The sequence below is a fragment of the Xenopus tropicalis genome, chromosome 7 (genome assembly GCF_000004195.4).
Source record: "Xenopus tropicalis strain Nigerian chromosome 7, UCB_Xtro_10.0, whole genome shotgun sequence".
Classification (NCBI taxonomy): Eukaryota; Metazoa; Chordata; class Amphibia; order Anura; family Pipidae; genus Xenopus; species Xenopus tropicalis.
Window position 1 is genome coordinate 111,739,631 of NC_030683.2, and position 26,831 is coordinate 111,766,461.

General features: G+C 43.0%; 1 protein-coding gene and 1 long non-coding RNA gene across 2 annotated transcripts; one reads left to right on the forward strand and one right to left on the reverse strand.

The window, feature by feature from the left end:
* LOC116412475 lies at positions 1 to 25,999 on the forward strand. Its single transcript, XR_004223722.1, has 3 exons — positions 1 to 81; positions 18,928 to 19,049; positions 25,324 to 25,999. It is a non-coding gene; the product is annotated as an uncharacterized LOC116412475 (long non-coding RNA).
* LOC100487642 lies at positions 4,061 to 8,979 on the reverse strand. The gene is made up of 10 exons (XM_018095738.2): positions 8,705 to 8,979; positions 7,844 to 7,918; positions 7,176 to 7,262; positions 6,931 to 6,966; positions 6,146 to 6,235; positions 5,918 to 5,968; positions 5,415 to 5,690; positions 5,074 to 5,227; positions 4,629 to 4,788; positions 4,061 to 4,510 (listed from the first exon to the last, which is right to left on the reverse strand). Exons 1-7 carry the CDS (start codon positions 8,964 to 8,966, stop codon positions 5,566 to 5,568), a joined length of 726 nt encoding a protein of 241 aa, XP_017951227.2. The 5' UTR covers positions 8,967 to 8,979; the 3' UTR covers positions 4,061 to 4,510; positions 4,629 to 4,788; positions 5,074 to 5,227; positions 5,415 to 5,565.
* Positions 26,000 to 26,831: the final 832 nt, after the last annotated feature.

The following is a 26,831-nucleotide window of genomic DNA, read 5'->3' on the forward strand; positions in this document are numbered from 1 at the left end:
TTTCCTCTACTCTGAGCAACACCAGCACATCTTTAGGATGGAACAAGCGCCAGCACAACTTCTATCAATTCACTGGCAATGGTATGTTTCTGGTATTACCAATTAACAGCTTAAAACAATGGCACCACAATTACAGTGACTTCATGTAAACGTGCACATTACTGAGTTCATTTGTCCCTAGTATGTGCATACCCTGCATGGCCCTTCTGGCTCTCTCAAGGGCATATATGTATAACTGAGCACCAATCATGCAGGTACCCGCGCAGCCACTGCTCCAGGGCACAAATGCTGAGATCCAGATATGGCTGCCACATATGAGTTAAAGAAATTCTGTCATGATTTGTATGGTATTGTTTGTATTACTATATTACACTGTTCACATTGCAATTAATTCCCTCTACCATTTAATATTTTATTTATGAACCAATAAATGTACTTTTTTTAGCTGTAATATTGGTGTGTAGGCGCCATCTCAGTGCATTGTGCCTGAGTCTGAGCTTTCAGAAGGAGCCAGCGCTACACATTAGAACTGCTTTCAGTTAACCTATTGTTTCTCCTACTCCCATGTAACTGGAGGAGTCCCAAGCCGGACTTGGATTTCTTACTACTGAGTGCTATTGTAAACCCTACTGGGAGCTGCTATCTTGCTCCCTTGCCATTGTTCTGCTGATTGGCTGCTCGGGGTGGGGTGATATCACTCCAACTTGCAGTGCAGCAGCAAAGTGTGACTGAAGTTTATCAGAACACATGGCTGGGGCACCCTGGGAAAAGAACATGACTAGCCCCATGTGCTATTAATTGGTGCAATTTGTAAAAAACTTGTTTTCCCCCACAGAATCCCTTTAATTACTGAGATTATCTACTTACCCTGTACCAAATACAAATGAATGTCACGTGATGCATCCACATAAGAAGTAAATGTTTTATATTAACAGAGTTTTCGGAACCTCCATCCCTGGATGATTTACAACTAATTGACAGCTACACTTTTTCAAATCAGTGCCTGTGTTTGTAAATCACTTATGAAGCAACTTGCATTGTTCTAGCTCTTATTGAACCACAACTCCCAGAATTCCAAGAGTCTTTTTAGCAGGGTCAGACTGGGGGGTGCAGGGCCCACCGGGGCTTCTGCCTCAGGGGCTTCTGCATGCCACAATTGCCACATTGATTGTCTGATTATCTGTTGTTAGGCACCCCCAAGAGACTTAAATCGCCTACCTTTTGCCCCGGGCTGGTGCCCCTGTTAGGAGAGAACAGCACCAGCCCGGGGTAGCAGCGAGCGCTTCCTCCTTCCGTATTTGCTCGCGCGCTTGCGCAGTAGAGTGAATAGTGGAACTTTAACAGAAAAGTCGGCTTCTCACTCTAATGCGCATGCGCCTGTCGTGTAGTCCAAGCAAAACGAAGCCGGAAGGAGGAATCGCTCACTACAGGTACCCCGGGCTGGTGCTGTTTTCTCCTAACAGGGGCACCAGCCCGGGGTACAAGGTAAGTGATTAAAGTCACTTGGGGGTGCCTAACATTTTGGCTCCCTCAAGTGACTTTGCCTTTCCTTGTCCTTTAAATCCATATGGCTCATTTTCTTCTGTGGATAGCACAGCAACCCCCAGCATACACCATGCAAGGGACACCTTAACAACTATTTTCTAACAAACCCCACCAGATTCATCTACCGCAGGCAGCATAGGGCAGGCAGTGTATGGCACATGCAGGCAGCATAGGGCAGGCATTGTATGGCGCACACAGGCAGCATAGGGCAGGCAGAGTATGGCACACACAGGCAGCATAGGGCAGGCAGAGTATGGCACACGCAGGTAGCATAGGGCAGGCAGAGTATGGCACACACAGGCAGCATAGGGCAGGCAGAGTATGGCACACACAGGCAGGGTAGGGCAGCCATAGTATGTCACACACAGGCAGCATAGGGCAGGCAGGGTATGCCACATACAGGCAGCATAGGGCAGGCAGGGTATGCCACACACAGGCAGCATAGGGCAGGCAGAGTATGGCACACAGGCAGCATAGGGCAGGCAGGGTATGGCACACACAGGCAGCATAGGGCAGGCAGGGTATGGCACACACAGGCAGCATAGGGCAGGCAGGGTATGGCACACACAGGCAGCATAGGGCAGGCAGAGTATGGCACACAGGCAGCATAGGGCAGGCAGAGTATGGCACACACAGGCAGCATAGGGCAGGCAGAGTAAGGCACACACAGGCAGCATAGATCTGAGGTATGAACTTTGGAGGGGCTACAGGTATGAACAACACAGGTGTAAATAATGCAAGGGCTTACAGTCTGAATCTAAGTGTAAACAATAAAGGGGGCCATTTTATCTCAGCACTGATACCATTTAAAGCTTACACAAAGGTAAGCAGTCACAGCAGCCAGACAGATGGGGGGCCATTCAGAGGGAGTCCCTAGGCCACATGTGGGCCATCAGTTGCTCCATAGCATTAAAACTCCCTCTTCCCAGCTGCTCTCCTGCAAAAGAAATCTTCGGAGGGGGGCCAGGTATAACAGTCCCTCCACCATGCCCCTCTCAGCCTGCTAATGACACACCCCCACAATGTTAAAAGTAGGAAAGGGGCCATGGAGGGGAGACTACAGCCACCCCTTGCCCCATGGCTCCCTGTTGCCTGTGCCCCCCCTCCACAACTGCAGGGTCTGCTGTATAGGTAGTTTCTCCACTGTGCATGAGCAGGCGGTGGTGGGGGCGACAGTTAGGTGTGAGCTGCTGAACTCACTGGGCCCCTACGAAGATTTATTTGCAGAAGGGCCTGCCACCCTCTAATAATGCCCCTGAATTTCATTATGAACTATTATGATTATGGATAATGTTAAAATGAAAATCTTTAGGTCATTAGCTCTGCTCTCACTTAAAGGAACAAATAGCAGGAGCGCATGTGTATAAAAATAAGAGACAAAAAACAAATAATAGTGCAACACTGTTTAACAATAGTGAAGCTGCTCAAATGTGAAAAACGTACAACCACCAAACAGATGTGTGGAAAGGCTAATTCACTATGTGAACCACCATATGCTGTAATGCCAAATGCTCACCAGATGGCGATAACGAACTGGCCAAATGTATAACTCTCCAATATCAGGTTGCAGCAGTGTCCTCAATGTAGGCACAAAAAGGGAACAAACGGCAAAATAGTGCAATATTATTTATTACAAAAGACTGCTAAAATAAATACTACTTACAGAATGTAGACAATAATCAGGCTCTCAAAAACTCTACGCGTTTCGCGTACTAACGGTACGCCTCTTCAGGAGTAGAAAACATCAACACCCTAAGGATCCCCTGAGAGCTCTGCTCTCACTGTTGGTGCACCCATGCTATGCATATTGGGGGAAAGTAATGTTTGTTATAACACTATGATGCCTCTCAGTATTTCCCTGTATTTTATGATTAGCCCAGATAATGCCCCTAGGGGCTGGTATCTCAGTATACACTGTTTTCTGCAGTTAGGTAGGTACTGCCCTATCTCCTTGTTTAGATATAGATTTGTTATCTGACCGTTAGGCCTCCCGCTATTAGTTACATACAAGTTGTCTACCCTCAAACAAGTACATTGGGCTAAATGTGGGGGGAATTCAGAAAAGTGTTGACAATTACACAGTTCTTAAAGTGTCGGTCACAAGATTGAAAAAAAGGTGTAAGCATGACAAATTAACAAAAGATATCTTATGCTGTAGTTTTATGGATTTGTTGTAATGCAGGCAAATAGTAAAAAGTGTTGTGTACATGGTAACCAGTTGTTGTTTGTTTCTGCGCTATGAAAATGTTGTTTAAGTGCCAAATTATGTCCTCTATACAGACAGGTAAGTTAACCTGTCAATGTCTCATTTTTTGATAACTGATGGCAGGGGTAGATGATGATGGGAAATTGGCCTGTGCAGCACAAACACAACGTTTCAAAAACATTTTTCCATACCAACATTTTTGTGAATAAAATGGTTTGTATGATCCTTATAGTTTATCATAGAATAGCATTCAATAAATACAATAGAGACTACAGAAATGCAATAAAAGCATCATTTATTGTATTTTTATAGACCAATAGTCACATTTTATAATCACAGAGATCTTCTTTCAATCTATAGATCTTCTGATCTGTCAGCTCTGAATACACAACAGCAGCGTCTGCTCCCTCTTTATACCCCCAACCCGCCCACCATCCCTCGATCGCCCTTCCTCACCAACTGAGTGTTAGAATAAGGGGGTATAAAGAGGGAGCGCTGTGTAAGTATTCAGGGCAGAATAAGATCACTTTAGGATTCTGTGGCATTTAACCTGCGCCGATACACGTAACAGAATGACGTTGGGGTACAGCCATAGACAAATGGAATAGCTGTTGCCCTCAGACATCTGTTTGTGTTGCCTTTTCTCTAGTGCCCGGCTTGCTCTTCTTACTATCCATGGAAATCTTCACTTCTTCCAGTACCGCTGGTTTCTTCTGGGCACGAGCCTCTTCTTCTCTGTGGCTTTTTCTTATTAATAAACTGAAACATCAAAAACAGTCTTGTGAGGCTTCTTCCGAAGGGTCTAACCTTATTTCTTATATCCTTAATTCTTATTGCCCCAAGCTTTAATTCCCAATGTTACTTAAACCACACTTACCATATGCAGGTCATTATCGATGCAGTAATGGCCAAGCAGGTTACAGTGCCAGTTATAACCATTATCTTGGCCAACCGGATAGCTTTAAATATATCTTTCCTATCTCCAGCAGGAGATGGAACTGATGAGTCCAGAAATTCAGGTTCTGGTGGGCTCACAACTGCACATGAGAAATAAAGATGAATATTTGTTATACTGGGTATTAGATCAGGCTTCCTAAATAACAATATGAAATAATTATGTATTCTAGAAAAGAAAGTTCTTGTTTAGAATGACAGAGTATAATAAGGACTCCTCACTATGTGTAATTCTAAGGAAAATATGAGATAGGACCAAAATGTTGGGTCAGTGTTTAATACCCTAAATGCTGTACTTATTCCCATTTTATCTACCCACAGACAGATACACATGGTTGAATCAGTGCTATTTAATAATAAATACTTACCTTTTACTGTAAAATCCACTCTGCTTATTGGAAACATTACATCTTTGGCCTTTGCCGTACAGCTGTAACGGCCTGAAACTTCCTTGCCGGCTTTTGCTATAAGGAAGTTCGGTTTGTTGGCGGTCTGCGTGGATGAGACGCCCGATTCTTCTCTCTACAAAACAAGAAATGGTAAAACCATGTTATATGATAGTGACAAATATCAGTATTCCTAAACAAACTGGCAAACTAAAGGCCTTTCATCAACAAAGTTTACACTTATATCCCTCCTCACTCTTCATCACACTCCAATGGGAGTAATGAATTGATTAATCAGTATATAGATAATTGTGGCAATTTACCTTTTCTAATACAAATTCAAACTTTTCATCAACGAGATTGAGAAATTTTAGGTTGCAGTCAAACTTTAGGTCTTCGCCTTCAGCAACTCTGAGATCCTGATCTAGAAGATACAAATATTGCAATAAACATTAATTTGTTTCTTTTAAGCCCTTAAGGCCCAGCCAGAACCCTACCAAGACCCAAAAGAGAACACAACTCACCTTTACAATGTAACACCTCATTGAGGCACTTCTGGTAGCCTGTGCAAGGCTGACACAGTTGCTTAGTTGTTCTGTCTGCAGATATAGAAATAAATAGATTCAGATTTTCATTCTTGGCAGGGGCAAAGCCACAATGGTTATGCTTGGTGGAAGATTATGTAATTCTAAGTAACTTTCCCATTGACATGTATATTGATTTGAATATTCTTTGTAAATGTAATTGCAATGTAATTGCAAAACCAGTGCTAGTAGTATATATTATATTGTAGTCAGACATGAATGTGGAAGCTGTAAGTACTTACGGTGACAAACTCCTGCCCGACACACACACATCAGGCAGTTGAACACAGTTTCTAAAAAAGAAAAGAAATAGTTTAATTAGTAAATGAATTTTCCCTCACTCTAACAAGAGGCCTCTCCAAGCAAAACAGTGACATTTCTATTACGTTATTGTATAACATCATTACTGGATTTAGTGCTCTCCACTCCGTTACTAAGCTCTATGGAAGCTGTATGGTATAAATACTTACCGTCACATTTGTTCTGATTGGAGCCCCCGACACACACCAGAGTCTGCTCTTTGCATGTGCCGCACTGAATAATTTTCTGCTCAAGAACTCCTAGAAATATAGAAAATGATTATATATCAGTACTAAGTTACACAAAGCTAAAGTCACAAGGGTCGGACTGGCCTGCCAGGGTACTGGGGGATCTCCCTGTGGGCCCCAGCTAGTACTAATCCCATCAGCCCTTTCTTATACCCCTCCCAGAGGTCTGTATGACACTTGTTACATTTAGAACTGTTTATATCTAATGTTTGTCAGTGGGACCTCAATGTGTCTGGTGGGCCCAGTCTGGCACTGAATAAGTCACCAAGGATGGAATGGCTATATGTTACTTTCCCTTTGCAGAGTCAGGGCCATACATAGTAATGTATCCTTAACTGTAATATAAACTAATGGATAAGCAGTGTAACTACAGTAAATATCATCATTAGCACTAAGATCAGAAATACAAGACTCTTTAGTCTGCCTGTTGCATTGGCCTCTCCCCAGACAGGGGGCACAGGGGGTATAAGCATCATTGGAGATGGCTGTTACTCATACAAGATCCTACATATGAGTGCGGTACCTGTGCCATATAATATTGCATAAAGTATTGCATGTACTGTGTGTCACCTTGCATGTACCCACTATCCTCACTGATACCCATACCCCATGCGCCAGGTACTATGGGTGGAAAAATACTATAAAAATAGTAAGTATATAATATTAAATAACCAAACTCTGTCACTGAAGCATTAGACTTTACTCACCACATTTGAAGCCACCTTTCAGATTGGGGCATGAACCTGAAAAGGAAAACGGAGAACAATTAGTAAATATTTCAAGTTAATTAGGGTCAAACATATCCCTTAGAAACAAGTGTTTAGATTAAGCGGATATATTATTATGTTTCATATCTGCTAGTGGCTTATCCTTTCTATTAGAGGGGGGTTCGTGCATATATAAGACAAGACAATACAGCTGTATAGGTATTTATTGCGGTTAAATTACTTACGTTCTTGCTCAAACGTTTGAGCAATAATCTCGGCTTTCCGTTTAAGCTCTTGGATGTTGGATTCTATGGCCTTGATAAATTCGGTTCCTGTATAAACACAAAAAGAGGCAGAGTTCAGAACAAAGAGCTGAAGTTGTGTATATTGGGAAGTTGGTTAGAATGACATTCTCTTGCATTAGATACAACTTTATGTTGGGGGGGGCAATTCTCATTCCTAACGGCAGGGTTGTTGAATTGTTGAATTATTAACAGGACAAATCTGACCCAAACAGCTATAAAATAGGATTATTATGTAGCGCTTTTTAAAAGATGAACCTTTCTATTTTGTCTCTTTCATCTGTTTGGTAAAGTCACTTAAAGTGGCCAGATATCAATTGCACAGGTTTAAACATCCCGTTGGGCAAAGAGTGTATTTAGGGGGCATTAATGTGATCCTCATCCGACAGGCCTCCATAGGCTCCATTGTATGATCCAATCACTGACCCCGGGGCCAGCAATTGGATCAGTCTACTTTGGCTCTGTGCATGGGGGGGGTCGGATTGGATCCAGTTCCACTTGTTTGGTGGATCTGGCAGTGTATGGCCTCCTTTATTCCAGCAACTAGATTACTGTTGCATGGTAGAGTTTGGACTCCAATAAACATCACTTTCTAGTAGAATTAAGCTTACCTTTAGCTTTAGTATCTTTTATAGATTTCATTGTTTTCCTGAACTCCTTGGCCAGTTCACTTATCCCGATTTTATCTGTAAAAGAAACAGATTATTAAATTTGTCTTGAATTTCACATACTGGGTTTATCTGAATGTGCATTAATGGGACTATAAAGTGATTATATACAGTAGGCCTGTAACTCGGTTATTTAGTAAAGCACCAAATCCATCATTCCTGCACTGGGACCAATACTGAATCCCCCGCAAAAGATTCAGAGAAAATACCAAATCTGAACTTTATTTGAAATGAAAATGTGAACAAAACAATGGCAGATTGTGAAAATGTTGGACTTGGCTGAATCCTCAGAGTATATCTGTTATAATGTAACTGTGAGCATTTTTCAAAAAAAACATTATAATCTCGACAAAATGTTCCCATCATTGTAATTTGTCGTGGGTTTCATATGTATAATCTGAACAAGTTCATTATATTCAAGTTTTGCTATGGCAACAAAATCACAGGGAACAATTAGGCTGTAAATTTCCACATTTTTTTTTTAAAAATTAAGGATTGTGGGGTTTTTTTTTGCAACTGTGTTTTTTGACAAGACTTTTAGAGACTTTTCCCTAATTGCGATCTTGTATTTCTAGTAAATTCCCCCTCAGACAGATTGGGGTTCGGATTCAGTGCATCCCTAAAGGAAAGCTGTTTATATTTTATGGTACTGAGTTTTGCATTAAACATTGGCCATTAAAGAAGAAAACATTATATTATGAAACATTTGTAACAGACAATATAATGACATACTACTAACAGAAATATGCTTTATAAAGCCCAGTGCTGCCGGCAGGGCATATTAGTTACAGAGCTAATACTTACCCAGTCTCCTCTCTTCCATCTTGGCAATAACTACCTCAAACGTAGCAGTAAATATTTTCTTTATAGCTGGCTTAATAAAATCCAGTTTGGAAGATCCAAGTACATCTTTCATGTCAAATAAGTGTATGAATTCATCCTTGATTTTTTCGAAATCCTTGTCACATTTCAGACATAATAATGTAGGAACAGTAGCTGAATTAGTGAATATAAAAAATAAAAATAAAAAAATAAAAAAATGTATGAAAAAATGCTGGAAACGCATCTCGCTTGTTGCTCGTAGCCAAACAACAAGCGAATGAGACACAGCAGGAAACAGCACACTCTAAGTAAACTTTGGTTAGTGATGTCATAATGCTCATACTGGCTGTGTGCTGGTGATGTCACAATGGTCGTCATGGTGATGTTATACTGGCTGAATGATGGTGATGTTATAATGTCTGACATTTTTTGTATAGACTGGTGGTATTGACATAGCTAGAAATAAGATTGTTAATGCCATGAATGTGTTTTATCTACATTGTAAAATATATTCCACTTGGTTTTTAACAACCAACAAGATGCAGAAAGAAAGCAGCGCACTCTAAAGCAGTCTTTAGAGTGCCATTATGACACTTAGGGGCACAAAATAAAGAGTGTGGTGTGTGTGACACTTAGGGGCACATTTAGTAAAATTCCTTTTTCCTGACCTTAAAAGTCGTATAAACTCGACATGGTATAAGTTCAAATTAAACTTGATCATTGCTGTATTTCTAAAACAGATCGACAGATCAAACCTGTCTAATTGTTTTTTGTTTTTTTTTTTTTTACAAAAAAAAGTTAACCAAACATTAATAAATCAGGAATTATGGGAGATATTTTCGAAAAACTAAAGTTCTGGCGAAAACCCATTCATAAATCTTGAAATTATGTAGACATAGGAGAAAATTCGACTTTATCTCAAAATTGCTCAGTAAATGTGCCCCTTAATGAGTGGGCTTCACATGCACATTATGTTTGTTTATGGCTGGACATTACCAACCAGTTGGCTGGCACGTCTAACAATGTACTACAGGTTCCCATTAACCTCACCCAAATCACTAGCCTTCTTGCTGGGGCCACAGCTGCAATTGCTGGCTTTAAGTGGCAGTTTCCAGGGGAAAGGCTGTTGGAGGTGGGTTGTTGGTGCAGGGTGAGGGGGGGGCAACAAATCTGAATGTGTCTGTTATTGGAGTCAGACATATGTGCACTGTGTTATGTAGTTAATGGCACTACTTCACAGCTAGTTAGAATTAAATGGTGTTAGTGAGGTGTGTCTCGAGTTTATTAACCAAAAATCACTATTTATTTGAGATGAAAAATTAGAGAAAATCATGAAATTGAAATGGCTGTTCATTTCCATTAATCCCAAACAGGAAGTGTTCCAGCAGCCATTTTAGGACCATTGGTGCTTAGTCTTGGAAAACAATAATGTGTTGAAGTTTCATATAAAACTGGGTGAAATAGAAAAAATGATGTGATTAACTTCCCTTTGTAATAAAAAATAGTAACAATAGAAATTAAAAAAAATAGTAAAATAGAAAACATGTCAAGGACAGGCTGTCACTGACTATTCTATGGGGCACATTTACTAATCCTCGAATCCGAATCCCGAATGGGAAAAAAACGGATTGTAAACGAAAATTTAGCGATTTTTTTTCGTCGCCGTTGTTTCGTATTTGTCGCGACTATTTCGGCGCTGTCGCGACTTTATCGTATTTCGCTATAGTAAACGCCGGAAAAACCAATCCGAATTTTTCACGACGGCGATGAAAAAGCCGCGGAAAATATACGATAAAGTCGTAACGGCGACAAAAAAGTCACGCAAAATACGAAACAATCGCGACGGCAACGAAAAAAAATCGCAAAAATACGCATTCGGATGTTCGTGGATTAGTAAATGTGCCCCTATGTCTCTACTATTCTAAGCCTCCATAGGACTTAATGTTTCTCAGCAGCTTGAAAAAAAAACATTAAAGAAACTTTCTCAGGGAACCTTAGTAAATGTGCCCCATTGTGTTTGTGAATAGTCAGTGATTCATACATATATATATTTAACCCTTTATCTGTAAGCATCAACAGGAACTGCATTCTCACATTTATGGGAAAAAATCCAGCTCGTGTGAGCGCTGACAGGCAGACGGGTTCCTGCTAACGCTCACATAACACGAGGCACATCAAGACAGATTGTGATTTTCAGGCCTACACTTACCCTTTCTCAGGCTTGAATAAAGGGCAGGAGTAGGCCTGATATGTTGCCTATTTTGATTTAATAAATACACTGTACTCACTGCAAGACAGTGCCCAAATCTGCCCTGTGTGGCGTTAGTGCAGCCGCTGCCCCCCAGCATCTCATGCTCTTTGCTCTTATTCTGAAGGAAGGCGACATGGGCGGTGTCCCAGAACACATAGCAGCATTATCAGCCAATCATTGTTGGGGCTGGGCAGCTTTATGTGCTTATTCCCTCTAGTGCGGGGAACCCCATGGGTGCGGGGGCCCTATTGGGTCCAATAGGTCCAGTTGGCCTAAGGCCGGCCCGGGGTTACTGCTAAATCTGTTGAGTGCACTGTGAATTATATGATCCCAGGGGGCATAAAAATGACAATTTTCTATTGAGGAGTACCCAATTGTAACAATTGTACTACTAAAAAAATAAATTTTTAGGAAAATGGTTTATTTAGATGAAGCAGGGCTTGTTTATGCAATATATTTTTATAGAGACCTATATTGTACGGGAGTATAGTTTTCCTTTAAGCCTGGGCAGGGAAGCGGGACGTGATGTCACTGGGCAGGGCAGTGACATAGCAATTGGCCAATCGCTGTGTGAATCTTGGAGATTTTCCAAAACTTTCTCCGCTCCCTTCTGCTCTCCTCGTCCCCTTTATTTTATGATATCTTTTTTTCTCTTTTCCTTTCCCCCAACACTTCTCTTCTAATCTCCCTCACCCCCAATCCTTTCTCATCTGCTCCCCCTTTCATACTTTATTCTCTGACTTCTCTTGGTGTTGTATAATCTTGTCCTGCTTTCCTCACCTCTTCTGTTATGCTTCCTTGTCTATGTTTCCCTTATTTTTCCTTCTTTTCTTGTTTTCCGCTCACCCCATTTCCCCCCTTCTCACACCATCTCTTACAGTCTTCACCTCTGCCTTTTCTCCTTCTACACTTTTTTCTATACATTTGCTCCATTTGGGTCCCCCCACTTTCTACCATTTAAATAGGGAGATTTCAACCCAAATTTAAACTCAATTATTAAGGGGGACTATTTGCCTGATCCCCATAATAATCATACTAATGCTGATTACAAAGTGTCCAGCATTCTAATTCAGTGTGAGGCATTGTATGATCCCTGAGCTTGCTGTACGTATAACTGTGCATTACTATTTTATTTTACAGTTTGATGGAGCAGGGCACTCTCTAGTGGCCAAAAACAAAACTGCATATTAAAAGCTCCAATCTTTAAAGATGGTTCTGGAGGCTTAAATCAAGTGCTGTAGGCAAGTAACAGGATCAGACAAAGGCACAATATTGTAGTGTAATGTACTGTTTAGTTTAATTATGTGCTTAGAAATAAACACAATAGGTCTCCTCATACCATAATATTGCATTGTAATAAAGACAGTTTTACAAAATAAATGCAAAATTGTCTGCTTTAGTGCTTCTCCCTTCACCTATCCAGTTATTTCCATTGTGGGATCCTTAATTCACTGGTTTTAGATGAATCGGCAGAGCTTTATTTGCCTGCTTATTTCTACAAAGTGCATTTTTCACAGCACAATGGTTCCAAACCCATTAAAGGGGTGGTTCACCTTTAAATTAACTTTCAGTATGACATAGACATTATTGTTGTCTTCATTTTGTAATTGTTTTGTTGTTGGTTTTCAGTTATTAAACTTTTTGTTTAGCAGCTCTCAAGTTTGGAGGTTTAACTGCTATCTGGTTGCTAAGGTCTTATTTACCCTAGCAACCAGGCAGCGGTTTGAATAGGAGACTGGATTGGGATTGAAGAAGAAGATAACAAATATAAAATAACATTAACATTACAATTGTAACGTCATAGTGCAGTAGTATTTTGGCTACTGGGGCTAGTGACCCCCATTTGAAAGCTAGAAATAAGCAGAAGACACAGGCAAATAATTGAAAAAACTTTAACAAATAATGAAGACCAATTGCAAAGTGATTGGGACATTCTATAACATACTTAAAGTTAAAGGAACAGTAACACCAAAAAATTAAAGTGTATCAAAATAATTAATATACTATGTACTATTGCCCTGCACTGGTAAAAGTTGTGTGTTTGCTTCATAAACACTACTGCAGTTTATATAAATACCCTGCTGTGTAGCCATGGGGGCAGCCATTTAAATTGAAAAAAGGAGAAAAGGCACAGGTTACTAAGCAGATAACAGATAAGTAGCATAGATTCCCATTGTATTCTACACAGTTATCTGTTATCTTCTTATGTAACCTGTGCCTTTTCTCCTTTTTTCAATTTAAATGGCTGCCCCCATGGCTACACAACAGCTATTTCTATTAACTACAGTAGTCTTTCTGAAGCAAACATACAACTTTTACCAGTGCAGGGCAACAGTACATTATATTTTAATTATTTTAAAACATTTTTATTTTTTAGTGTTACTGTTCCTTTAATGTAAAAGCAAAGCACACCTTTAAAGAAGCAGTTAATTTGACAGTTGCCTTGTTGTATTTGCAATGCTTTGTGGGAAGAAGACTTTACTTATGCCAATTAGGCATGTAGTGTAGGATTATAATGTGGCATTCCTGTTTATATGTGCAATAATGCTGCTGTATGCATACCGCCCAACTGGCCCGCTTTCCGCGGGACAGTCCCGGTTTTGGTAGCGCATCCCGCTGTCCCGGATAGTTCCATGAATGTCCCGCATTTCCATAATGGAACTATCCCTGACAGCGGGATGCGCTGGCTGTAGTCAGGCGTTCGGTTCCTCTTCTTCAGTGGCTCCTCTCTATATGCCGCTCCTTGTTCGGCGGTGCCAGGCCCTTTTATAAGGTTGCGCCCGTGCGTATTGACGTCACACGCACACACGGGCACAACGTTATAAAAGGGCCTGGCACCGCCGAACAAGGAGCGGCATATAGACAGGAGCCACTGAAGAAGAAGCAGCAGCAGCATGTATGGAGGCTCTGTGTATTGGGGGCTACTGTGCATAGGGGGTAATGTGTATAGGGGGCTACTGTGTATGGGGGGTACTGTGTATAGGGGGCTACTGTGTATGGGGGGCTACTGTGTATGGGGGGGCTACTGTGTATGGGGGGCTACTGTGTATGAGGGACACTGTGTGTGGGGGGGCTACTGTGTATTGGGGGCTACTGTGCATGGGGGGTACTGTGTATAGGGGGCTACTGTGTATGGAGGGTACTGTGTATGGAGGGTACTGTGTATGGGGGGGCTACTGTGTATGGGGGGGCTACTGTGTATGGGGGACACTGTGTGTGGGGGGGCAACTGTGTATTGGGGGGCTACTGTGCATGGGGGGTACTGTGTATAGGGGGCTACTGTGTATGGAGGGTACTGTGTATGGAGGGTACTGTGTATGGGGGGCTACTGTGTATGGGGGGGCTACTGTGTATGGGGGACACTGTGTGTGGGGGGGCAACTGTGTATTGGGGGGCTACTGTGCATGGGGGGTACTGTGTATAGGGGGCTACTGTGTATGGAGGGTACTGTGTATGGGGGGGCTACTGTGTATGGGGGGCTACTGTGTATGGGGGGCTACTGTGTATGAGGGACACTGTGTGTGGGGGGGCTACTGTGTATTGGGGGGCTACTGTGCATGGGGGGTACTGTGTATAGGGGGCTACTGTGTATGGGGGGTACTGTGTATAGGGGGCTACTGTGTATGGGGGGCTACTGTGTATGGGGGGGCTACTGTGTATGGGGGGCTACTGTGTATGAGGGACACTGTGTGTGGGGGGGCTACTGTGTATTGGGGGCTACTGTGCATGGGGGGTACTGTGTATAGGGGGCTACTGTGTATGGAGGGTACTGTGTATGGAGGGTACTGTGTATGGGGGGGCTACTGTGTATGGGGGGGCTACTGTGTATGGGGGACACTGTGTGTGGGGGGGCAACTGTGTATTGGGGGGCTACTGTGCATGGGGGGTACTGTGTATAGGGGGCTACTGTGTATGGAGGGTACTGTGTATGGAGGGTACTGTGTATGGGGGGCTACTGTGTATGGGGGGGCTACTGTGTATGGGGGACACTGTGTGTGGGGGGGCAACTGTGTATTGGGGGGCTACTGTGCATGGGGGGTACTGTGTATAGGGGGCTACTGTGTATGGAGGGTACTGTGTATGGGGGGGCTACTGTGTATGGGGGGCTACTGTGTATGGGGGGCTACTGTGTATGAGGGACACTGTGTGTGGGGGGGCTACTGTGTATTGGGGGGCTACTGTGCATGGGGGGTACTGTGTATAGGGGGCTACTGTGTATGGGGGGTACTGTGTATGGGGGGGCTACTGTGTATGGGGGGCTACTGTGTATGAGGGACACTGTGTGTGGGGGGGCTACTGTGTATTGGGGGGCTACTGTGCATGGGGGGTACTGTGTATAGGGGGCTACTGTGTATGGAGGGTACTGTGTATGGAGGGTACTGTGTATGGGGGGGCTACTGTGTATGGGGGGCTACTGTGTATGGGGGCTACTGTGTATGGGGGGGCTACTGTGTATGGGGGACACTGTGTGTGGGGGGGCAACTGTGTATTGGGGGGCTACTGTGCATGGGGGGTACTGTGTATAGGGGGCTACTGTGTATGGAGGGTACTGTGTATGGAGGGTACTGTGTATGGGGGGGCTACTGTGTATGGGGGGCTACTGTGTATGGGGGGCTACTGTGTATGAGGGACACTGTGTGTGGGGGGGCTACTGTGTATGGGGGGTACTGTGTATGGGGGGGCTACTGTGTATGGGGGGCTACTGTGTATGAGGGACACTGTGTGTGGGGGGGCTACTGTGTATTGGGGGGCTACTGTGCATGGGGGGTACTGTGTATAGGGGGCTACTGTGTATGGAGGGTACTGTGTATGGGGGGCTACTGTGTATGGGGGGCTACTGTGTATGGGGGGGCTATTGTGTATGGGGGACACTGTGTGTGGGGGGTCTACTGTGTATTGGGGGCTACTGTGCATGGGGGGTACTGTGTATAGGGGGCTACTGTGTATGGAGGGTACTGTGTATGGGGGGGCTACAGTGTATGGGGGGCTACTGTGTATGGGGGGCTACTGTGTATGGGGAGGCTACTGTGTATGGGGGACACTGTGTGTGGGGGGGCTACTGTGTATGGGCGGGCTACTGTGTATGGGGGTACTGTGTATGGGGGGCAAAGCTGATACATAGTTATAACTCACTTATAACTGGCTGCCTTCTCTCTATATTTGTATTTTATATGTAGGAGTTGCTATATTGTTTTCCTTAGGTAGTACAGTATACAGGAGGGTATAGCACATTTGCGTCTGATCCCACCATTTCATCTATATAAAAGGTAATTGGGGCGTGGCCACAAAAGTGGGCGTGGTCAAAAAATCTTTCTATCCCTCTTTTCATTTTTCAAATGTTGGGAGGTATGCTGTATGGGTTGAGCCAAACCATTGGCATAGGATTTCCAAATGGACACGATCACAGTATGGAAAGAGATTTTTGTAAAGGTATTTTATGAAAATATCAGCTATAAAGTGAAGAATCTGCTATTCTTCTGCTACAGTCCCTTCCAGGAGCCTATTATCCCCCCACTGCTACTATAGGCACCATCTCTCCCTACTATACCTGCTATCCCACAGCCACAGTCCCTTCCCAGAGGCTATTATCCCCCCACTGCTACTATAGGCACCATCTCTCCCTACTATACCTGCTATCCCACAGCCCCAGTCCCTTCCCAGAGGCTATTATCCCACTGCTACTATAGGCACCATCTCTCCCTACTATACCTGCTATCCCACAGCCCCAGTCCCTTCTCAGAGGCTATTATCCCCCACTGCTATTATAGGCGCCATCTCTCCCTACTATACCTGCTATCCCACAGCCCCAGTCCCTTCCCAGAGGCTATTATCCCCCCACTGCTACTATAGGCACCATCTCTCCCTACTATACCTGCTATCCCACAGCCCCAGTCCCTTCCCAGAGGCTATTATCCTACTGCTACTATAGGCACCATCTCTCCCTACTATACCTGCTATCCCACAGCCCCAGTCCCTTCTCAGAGGCTATTATCCCCCACTGCTATTATAGGCACCATCTCTCCCTACTATACCTGCTATCCCACAGCCCCAGTCCCTTCTCAGAGGCTATTATCCCCCCACTGCTACTATAGGCACCATCTCTCCCTACTATACCTGCTATCCCACAGCCCCAGTCCCTTCCCAGAGGCTATTATCCCCCCACTGCTACTATAGGCACCATCTCTCCCTACTATACCTGCTATCCCACAGCCCCAGTCCCTTCTCAGAGGCTATTATCCCCCACTGCTATTATAGGCACCATCTCTCCCTACTATACCTGCTATCCCACAGCCCCAGTCCCTTCTCAGAGGCTATTATCCCCCCACTGCTACTATAGGCACCATCTCTCCCTACTATACCTGCTATCCCACAGCCCCAGTCCCTTCCCAGAGGCTATTATCCCCCCACTGCTACTATAGGCACCATCTCTCCCTACTATACCTGCTATCCCACAGCCACAGTCCCTTCCCAGAGGCTATTATCCCTCCACTGCTACTATAGGGACCATCTCTCCCTACTATACCTGCTATCCCACAGCCCCAGTCCCTTCCCAGAGGCTATTATCCCCCCACTGCTACTATAGGCACCATCTCTCCCTACTATACCTGCTATCCCACAGCCCCAGTCCCTTCCCAGAGGCTATTATCCCACTGCTACTATAGGCACCATCTCTCCCTACTATACCTGCTATCCCACAGCCACAGTCCCTTCCCAGAGGCTATTATCCCACTGCTACTATAGGCACCATCTCTCCCTACTATACCTGCTATCCCACAGCCACAGTCCCTTCCCAGAGGCTATTATCCCACTGCTACTATAGGCACCATCTCTCCCTACTATACCTGCTATCCCACAGCCACAGTCCCTTCCCAGAGGCTATTATCCCTCCACTGCTACTATAGGGACCATCTCTCCCTACTATACCTGCTATCCCACAGCCCCAGTCCCTTCCCAGAGGCTATTATCCCCCCACTGCTACTATAGGCACCATCTCTCCCTACTATACCTGCTATCCCACAGCCCCAGTCCCTTCCCAGAGGCTATTATCCCACTGCTACTATAGGCACCATCTCTCCCTACTATACCTGCTATCCCACAGCCACAGTCCCTTCCCAGAGGCTATTATCCCACTGCTACTATAGGCACCATCTCTCCCTACCCAGTACAAACCATGCAGTGCTCCCTGTACAGTTAAAATGAAATTCCAGTACATTACTTTGAATCTCCCCAGCCTACTTAACTATTGCTGAATGGTGTCCCTCTATATGCAGGTTTGAGGTCACCCCTGCTTGAACTCCTCTAAAGACAGATTTTTATGCAGCGCACATATTGGTTTATTAGCAAATCAATACAGATAATAATTTTATGATGCTAAAACGGTACATAATAACCATTTTTGCTGAAATGGAGCCAACACTCAGGGACATCCGACCCACAGATTTACACTCTTGCTAGTAGTTAGGCAGCAATATGCTTGTGTAATGTAGTCATTTACTGAAAATAATTAGAAATCAAAAAATAATTTCACAAACACTGTTTCCGATAAGTGAAAATTCCTCAGCAGATTTCTTAATTCTAATTTACGGTGCTGAGCGTCTGGCGTCTCCCTGAGGTCACCGATCATAAATAGCAATATGGGTCTCAGCTGAATTTAGCAGCACCCCCCATGCCGATTCAGGGTAATTTCATTACAGGATTATAACCCTGAAGATTCACGGCAGAATACAGAGACAGGCAGTAACTTGTACAGTGGCTATGGAACAATGAGCTGGGCTTATAGGGGAAACAAATTCTATTTATGTGTAATTTTCCTATAAATTGTCCATCTTCAGATGTGATACATTGTTATAAGGGTTATAAAGGTTCATTAACAAAGTGGAGGGGCGAGGGGTATGGCTTAAATTCCAATGTATATTAACCACAATGCACACTGCCCTCGCTTCTTTGCCCCCAGCATGAATCACAAAGAGTTTCATCTGATTGACGCAGCAGGATGTGGATGCCCTCTTGCCTACCCCCTCTTGCATGGAGTGCCAGCGAGTACAAGGTGCAACTCAAACTTACCCCATTCTCAAGGTGAGTATTACGCAGAGAGCACTACCTGCAGAATTGGAAAGAGTATTCTAGCTATGCGACTTCATTGCCTTGTCCCCTTTTTTGGAGCCAAAATAAAGATATACATACAAGATATACATACAAGGAGATGGGGTCATTTTCTCATGCATTAAAAAACACCCAAACTTCTTTTTCAGTTCATTATTGCTGATATTTGTATAGGAATGGCTTCGTCATTTAGGTAAGTGTAGTTTTCATGTTCTGCCAGCGGTGGCAGCAGAATCAACGCACGTTACCTCTCCTGTTCTGGAGCTAAACAGCAATGTGGGGCTATTTTCTACTGCTCCTATGTTGGAAAATCACATACTGGTCAGAAAAAGAAAGTTTATTCCTTATATAGGAGAGAGGTTTCTGATAGTCACAGAATAGACTGCTGAATAAAGAGACCACTGTATGTGCCCCCCGTAAATTGCAGTCTAGCAAGTCTTTCCTGGCATACAGGTTTATATTTACCTGGTTATGATTCCTTTAAAAATAGCTCCCAACCCTGATAATTTCAAATATTATAAGTTTGTCTTCTACAAACCTCAATCCCAACCGCAACATTGAGTGGATTCCAACAGGGAGCAGGTGTTTTTTTTAAGTTTTCACCCTATTTAAGGTTTTCTGTGCCTCCTCCTGTGTTATCTAATTCTCAGTGTTGGCATGGACTGGCATTACAGGCATGGACTGGCATTACAGGCATGGACTGGCATTTACACCTTTCTTGTAAATCTTGACACATTGTATGCCCAACTGACCTCTGTATTTCTATACATTCTCATTTTATTTTATCTTACCTGAGGAAACGGCAAGAAGGCCCCTAAACCATTTGTACATTAACATATACAAAAATGTGCCTCTTTTTACTGAAGTGCTAGTTTCTTTTCCAACTTTATATCTTTATCATCAGAATCATAATAAGTGCTTCCCGTTAGTTTCAATATCCAGCACAAAACAGCATGCACTCGTCGGACTCCAGGACAGCGGATAAAATTCAAAGATGCTTTATTTAGTAATGAAACCTAACGCATTTCGTGTGACTGTACACGTATTCATAGGTATCTATGGAATGGTTTTATTACTAACTGCATACGTTATCTATGAATACGTGTGCAGTCACATGAAACGCGTTCCATTACTAAATAAAGCATCTTTGAATTTTATCCACTATCCGCTGGAGTCTGACGAGTGCATGCTGATTTGTGCTGGATAATGAAATGGAATCTCCCTATGCGGCGGGTCTGGGGCATGGCACCCCGGCAATTAGAAGGAAGCGGTGAGTGAACATCTTGAATTTTGTAATTACATATGGGCATAGTTTCCTCAGAACGAAGAACGAAAAATTGATAAGTGAAAGGTTCGGGGCATAAGCACCTGAACCTACAACCTAATTTGGTGAGCGTGAGAACTAATTGAAGCATAGATTAACTTCTTTCATTAGCAGTGGGAAGCTGCTGTGAGCCCCCGAACAAATGAATAGTAAAGCGACTTCCCATTAGTTTCACTGTCTCTTCTATGTACAATAATTGTTCTGTTTCTAAACAGAATATTATATTTGTGGTTTGTTGCACAATTCTAACAAGAAACCAAGGAAAGCGATCACCAAAAACTACAAAGGGGCTGAGATTGAGACAACACAGAGGGGCACATTTACTAACCCACGAACGGGTCGAAATGAGTCCGATTGCGTTTTTTTCGTAAAGATCGGTATTTTGCGATTTTTTCGTATTTTTTGCGATTTTTTCGGCGTCTTTACGAATTTTTCGTTACCAATACGATTTTTGCGTAAAAACGCGAGTTTTTCGTAGCCATTACGAAAGTTGCGTAAAATCTTGCGATTTTTCGTAGCGTTAAAGCTTGCGCAAAAAGTTGCGCTTTTTTCGTAGCGTTAAAACTTACGCGAAACTTCGCACCTTTTAAGTTTTAACGCTACGAAAAAGGCGCAACTTTTCGCGTAAGTTTTAACGCTACAGAAAAAGCGCAAGATTTTACGCAACTTTCGTAAAGGCTACGAAAAACTCGCGTTTTTACGCAAAAAACGTATTGGTAACGAAAAATTCGTAAAGACCTCGAAAAAATCGCAAAACATACGAAAAAGTCGCAAAATGTTCGTTTTCAAGTTGGAACTTTTCCAATTCGGGTCGGATTCGTGGGTTAGTAAATCAGCCCCAGAGTGTTAAATATACTTACCCCCTGTCAACCTTTAGCTCCCTCCTCTGGACAATATTCCTTCTGTAGCTGACACGCCATGTAAAGGTTGAGAGCACAGCCAGGTGCATCTTTAGCAGTTAAATGAGATAATTGGGCTTCTGGATCATTAGTGTGGCCCTGACATAGCTCCATTCGTAATAGTCCTGTTTTCAGAAACCATTAGGCGCACCATACCATTTCATGTACAGGTATCGGACCCCTTATCTGGAAACCCAATATCCAGAAATTTCCGAATTACGGAAAGGTCATCTCCCATAGACCTTAGTACCTTGTACTTGATCCCAACTAAGATATAATTAATCCTTATTGGAGCCAAAACAATATTATTGGGTTTAATTTTTAAGGTAGGAGATCCGAATTACAGAAAGACCCCTTATCCAGAAAATCCCAGGTCCCGAGCATTCTGGATAACGGGTCCAATACCCGTACCAGTTATGACATTGGTTTCAGATCAGATTTCTTTTAATACCCCAATATGAGGATATTAGAAGTCACCTTGGAGTTCTATGACCTGTATAAAAGCTTTTCTATGGTCATGTAACTAATATACCTATATTTTACAATAGGTGGTGTTTTATTCACTATATAAGTAATGAAGGTCTGACTCAGACATGGGTGCCAGTGGCTCACCCACAAGCCCAAACTTTGTACTTTATATCCTTATTTCTTCACTCACCCTCTTTATTATACTATAGGGCTGATTCACTAAAGCGTGCGTTATTTATAGCATGCGTTAAAATTTTTATTGCGTCTAATTTTTTGCGTCTTAACGCGCGATTCACTAAAAGGATACTTGCGTTAATTTACACGCGATGCTGCTTGCGTTATTTTAGTCGCGAAGACTATTTTGGTGCGGTATTTGATGGAACAAGTGCTAATCAATGCACCGCATCCAAATTTTTTGCACGCCATATTAGCCATACACGCCATTTCCTTTGAAAAATTACTGTACTGAAAATGCCCATTTCCCTGCAAACTGGCGGCTGCGTCACTCTAGGGCCAACACAGACTTGAATAAATCCCACTGCAAACTCCATATTATGTTGCCAAAAGCTCATTAACTGTACTTTTCTATAATTACCGCCTGCCCCAAGTAGGTGTTAATTTTCGCACAGACTAATGCGATATTTAGCGCGTCTAAGTGTTTGTGAATCATGTGTTAGTGTTATTTCGGAGCAGAAATTAATGCATGCGGTAATACTGTAGCGAATTGCGCATTAATTTTCGTGTCAATTTTAACGCAAAAAAGCGTGCGATAAAAATTAACGCACTTTAGTGAATCAGCCCTTATGTCTCTTCTCTTTACATACGCTGCACTTCTCTTTATAGAAGTGGGGAATGGTTATGGCAGCGTTTTTCAACCGCTGTTCCGTGGCACACTAGTGTGCCGCGAGATGTTGCCTGGTGTGCCGTAGGTGCGGTCTCCTCTGGGACACCTTCCACTTCCTGGCTCCCTGATGCCCGGAAATCGTCACTGCCTGTGACGTCATCCGGCATCGGATCCAGGAGGGCGGAGCAACCAGAGGAGAGGCAGCACTATCCTGCCCTGGCACAACCCGACCGGGGGGAGCAACTGCCCAGGCCCTGCCCCGACAGACCAGATCCACCAGGGGCCAGGCCCATGCACAGCCGCCCTACTCCCCACCGGAGGACAATCCCGGGACACCCCTGGATGCCGCACCCCAAGACAGCCTGACATGTAAGAAAACAATTAATAATAATATATATATAATATAAAATTTTTGTGTGTATAAAAAAAAAAAATCAGTGGGGGGGTGGGTTTGTGGAGAAAAATTTTCACTATTTTGTTTACTTAATATTTCATAATAAAGTAATTATAAAATACTTTCTTTTTTCATGAAACAAGTGTGCCTTTTCCCAAAAAAGGTTGAAAAACACTGGGTTATGGCATAGGCTTACCAGGACAAATGGATGGGTCACAGGAGAACCCAGTGTCGCATAGGCCCACCAAGACATTTCTCTGGTTCCTTTTTAGGATTACAGAACATTTAAAAGGAATATTTGGTTGCCTTGCCATAGAACCACAGTTACGAAATTTGAAATGCAGCGGTGGGTAGAATGTGTCACATAACAGTGTTCCATGAAGGAACAGCTAAGCAAGACAGGGATAAGAAATAACACTTCTGCGCATCATTTTGTTGCAATCGGAACTGTGTAACTAAGGCCAAGAAGAACTGCTACCAAGCAGTATTGCCCAATATCATAATATTATAATGAAAGCTTTTGTGGTGTGCTGAGGTCATGAACCAATCCCATTGCACTGCACCAAACCAGGAAACAGACACAGTGATAAATGTGTCCCTTCCAGGCAGCCAGGGTGTAGTTTCCTGCTCCATGACCTTCTGGTCACCAACAGCATACCAACATAGTATGTTCCTCGGGCAATTGGGGATGTAAACAGTGTTACTGCAAAAAGGGGGGGCGGAAATACAGTGTGAACAAATATGGATCAAACGTTTGCAGCTGATGTTTTGGCCAAGCTTGGTGCACATACAACAAATATATATATAACTGAGGTACCTGGAAATTCTCCAGTACTATGGAATTCAGCAATGTCATATTTCAGATAGGTAGGCAGCTCAGTAACAATGATTACTAGATAAACCAGTCATTTTGCAGGTTTGCAGGTGAATGGACATGATTTAACTCAACACTGAAAAAAATCCCCTATGTACATGGTTTCTCCTCCCACATGAGCTGCAAAGCACTACGGAATCGTTCAGTATCATTAATCAGATGGGCAGGCCTATGATTTTGAAGCATGGAGATGACAGACCGAAGCTCCGCTTCTTTAAACACCCCAGGGTACATGTTTTCTTGAATTTAGTTGTGTCTTATGGACAGTGTTGGCTGCCACCCCGGGGGGCTCTTACCCCACTCCTCCATTCTGCCAACCTTCATCCCCACCCAGCATACACTGTGTACCCCCTACTTCCTCTTTGTGGCCATGATTGGGGGTGGGGGTGGAGCTCCCAAAGTCCTGACGGCTCAGTCCAACCCTGCTTAAGGAATGCCAAAATGTGATTGGTGGGATAGCTGCTGGTGTATGTGGCCTCCTCCCAAATGAGAGGAAGGTCTCTGAAAAGTTTTGTTGCATTCTCTGTCCAAAAGAGTAATTTTTGGCAACATAAAATACAGCTGCACCTACATTGACCAATAATAGTGTACAGCTTGGCCCCTTTAGACCTGTGTGTGGCACCCACCAATCAGCCTGCCTGACTGATATCTGACTAATAGGACTATATGCCAGAACAAAGAAGGTGCCTATAAATATATATCACATAAAACGTCTCTTGTGTATAACCCTACTTTATCTAAATCACCTGTTTTTTCATAAAAATATTCTTTTTTGGTAGTATGTGCTATTGGGTAATCCTAAATAGAAAATTGCGGACTCCTAGGATCATATGTAGTGATGGACGGATTTGCATGGATTTGCAACAAATTTCTGCATTTCACCATTGGCAAATTTAAAATTTGGTGTAGAAAAATTTGGTGCATGTTAAAAAAAGTTGCGATCACGTCAATTTGGGTGCGATCGTGTCAAATTGGGTGCGGTCGCGTCAGACAAAGATGTGGGTGACAAAAAATTCACGCAACAAATGCGTTTCACGGATTTTTCGCCGTTTCGCAAATTTTATGGCAAAGCGAAACGGCACAGATTCGCTCATTACTTATTATATGATTCACAGCGCATACAAACAAACCAAGGCACACATACATGCTAGGCCAAATCAGCCAATGAATGGGCAGAGTTCTGCCTTTTCCTCCCACACTACTTCCTGTTACAGTTAGAGCTGCATTACTTCCTGTCAGCTGATCTCTGAAGGAGCACACAGCCCATCACTAAATGGCGGCTCAAGGGAAAGGATGTAAAAGGGCAATATTTACTGATATATATATTCCAGTTTGGTAAGATACTTTATTAGGTCACTTAATATGATATAAACAATATTTTGGTTAAGTATTCATTCGGGGGGTATAATATACCTTTAAAATCTGCCATATATCTATCGCGCAGAATTGAAAATCCCATCAGACGAGGACTGCATCGGCGCGTTGATGAAGTGATCTGATCGCTGGCCATCGTGCATTTACACCAAAGCTTTCAGAGCTGTGGGGCACATGGATAAAAAGTAACATGGTTTATACAGACACGTTATATCTGCCCCTGCTGTGCCACGCCATGCCCGGTACAGATGCCTCTCAAGTGGCAGCATCAGCCTAATTGTGATTGTTTTTGTAGCATCAGAATCCAATGTGTACACATGATGTTTGCATGAAACTGCACACACATTTAGGTCAGGGGTAAGGAATTTCCAGGCACCTGTGTTTGTATAGGCAGAAAGGGGCCAGGTCTCTAAAGCAGTAACAATGCTGAAAGATTGGTTTAGCGCTTAGCATGGGGCGAAGTATTCTCTACAAAAGATATGTTGGTTTTATACTTACTTTTAACTAAATCCTGTATTTAAACCAATAGTGTTATATTGTTATATAGTGTTTATTATAGTTATTATATAGTAACAAATAGCACTGCACAGCAACAGTGTAAATACAAAAATAAAATCCTTTATGTATTGGCTGTAGTTACGGGCGTGAAACTGGCCTCTTTTTCCACGAAAATTAACTGAAATACACTGTAGGCAAAAGCACGGTGAAATTACACTGTGGATACGCCCCCATATTGAGTCAATCCCCTATATGTAATCAAAATAAATTTTATATATTAAGTGGCCTATTAAAGAGTCTTACCAAACTGGAATATATCTATTAGTAAATACTACTTTTACATGTTTCCCCTTGAGCCACCATTTAGTGATGTGTGGGAGTAAAAGGCAGAACTCTGCCCATTAATTGGCTGATGGGGCCTAGCATGTATGTGTGCCTTGGCTTGTTTGTGTGCACTGTGGATCCTATGACCCCAGGGGGAAAGGCCCTTAGTAGTTAATATGCCAATTTTTTATTTAGGATTATCCAATGGCACATACTATGAACCATTTTCATAAAAATAGTTTTGTATTAGTATGAAGCAGGGTTTCACATATGAGCTATAAGAAGATTTATTTTGTGCACAGATTATGGAACTATTCATCTTGCTTGACCTCCCCTCTTTACACCTGGGCTCCACATGAACCACTGACACTCAGTAATGACACATTTGCCTTTATGAACCCTATCTTGTGTTTAGGCAGAGGCAGCCTATGGAAACCCCCTAAATAGCAAATCTGTGGGTATTTTAGCTTTGCAGACATGTTACTGCTCATTGTGGCTGTTTCATAAAGGATAGGTTTCAGGTCCCCATAAAATTTCATTGTCAGAGATGACAATGTTGAGCACTGTGGGGTAGATATAGTAACATAGTAAGTTGGGTTGAAAAAAGACATACGTCCATCACGTTCAACCATAATGCCTATATATAACCTGCCTAACTTCTAGAGGAAGGCAAAAACCCCATCTGAAGCCAAGAATCCATCCAGCCCCTTCTTAAAGCTATATAATGTATCAGCCAGCACGACTGATTCGGGGAGG

Coding starts and splice junctions, on each gene's coding strand:
- LOC100487642 (XM_018095738.2), bottom strand. CDS start 8,966: ATGCGTTTCCAGCATTTTTTCATACATTTTTTTATTTTTTTATTTTTA. Junction 7,919..8,704: donor GATGGAAGAGAGGAGACTGG/GTAAGTATTAGC, acceptor TTTCTTTTACAG/ATAAAATCGGGATAAGTGAA. Junction 5,691..5,917: donor TCGGGCAGGAGTTTGTCACC/GTAAGTACTTAC, acceptor CTATATCTGCAG/ACAGAACAACTAAGCAACTG.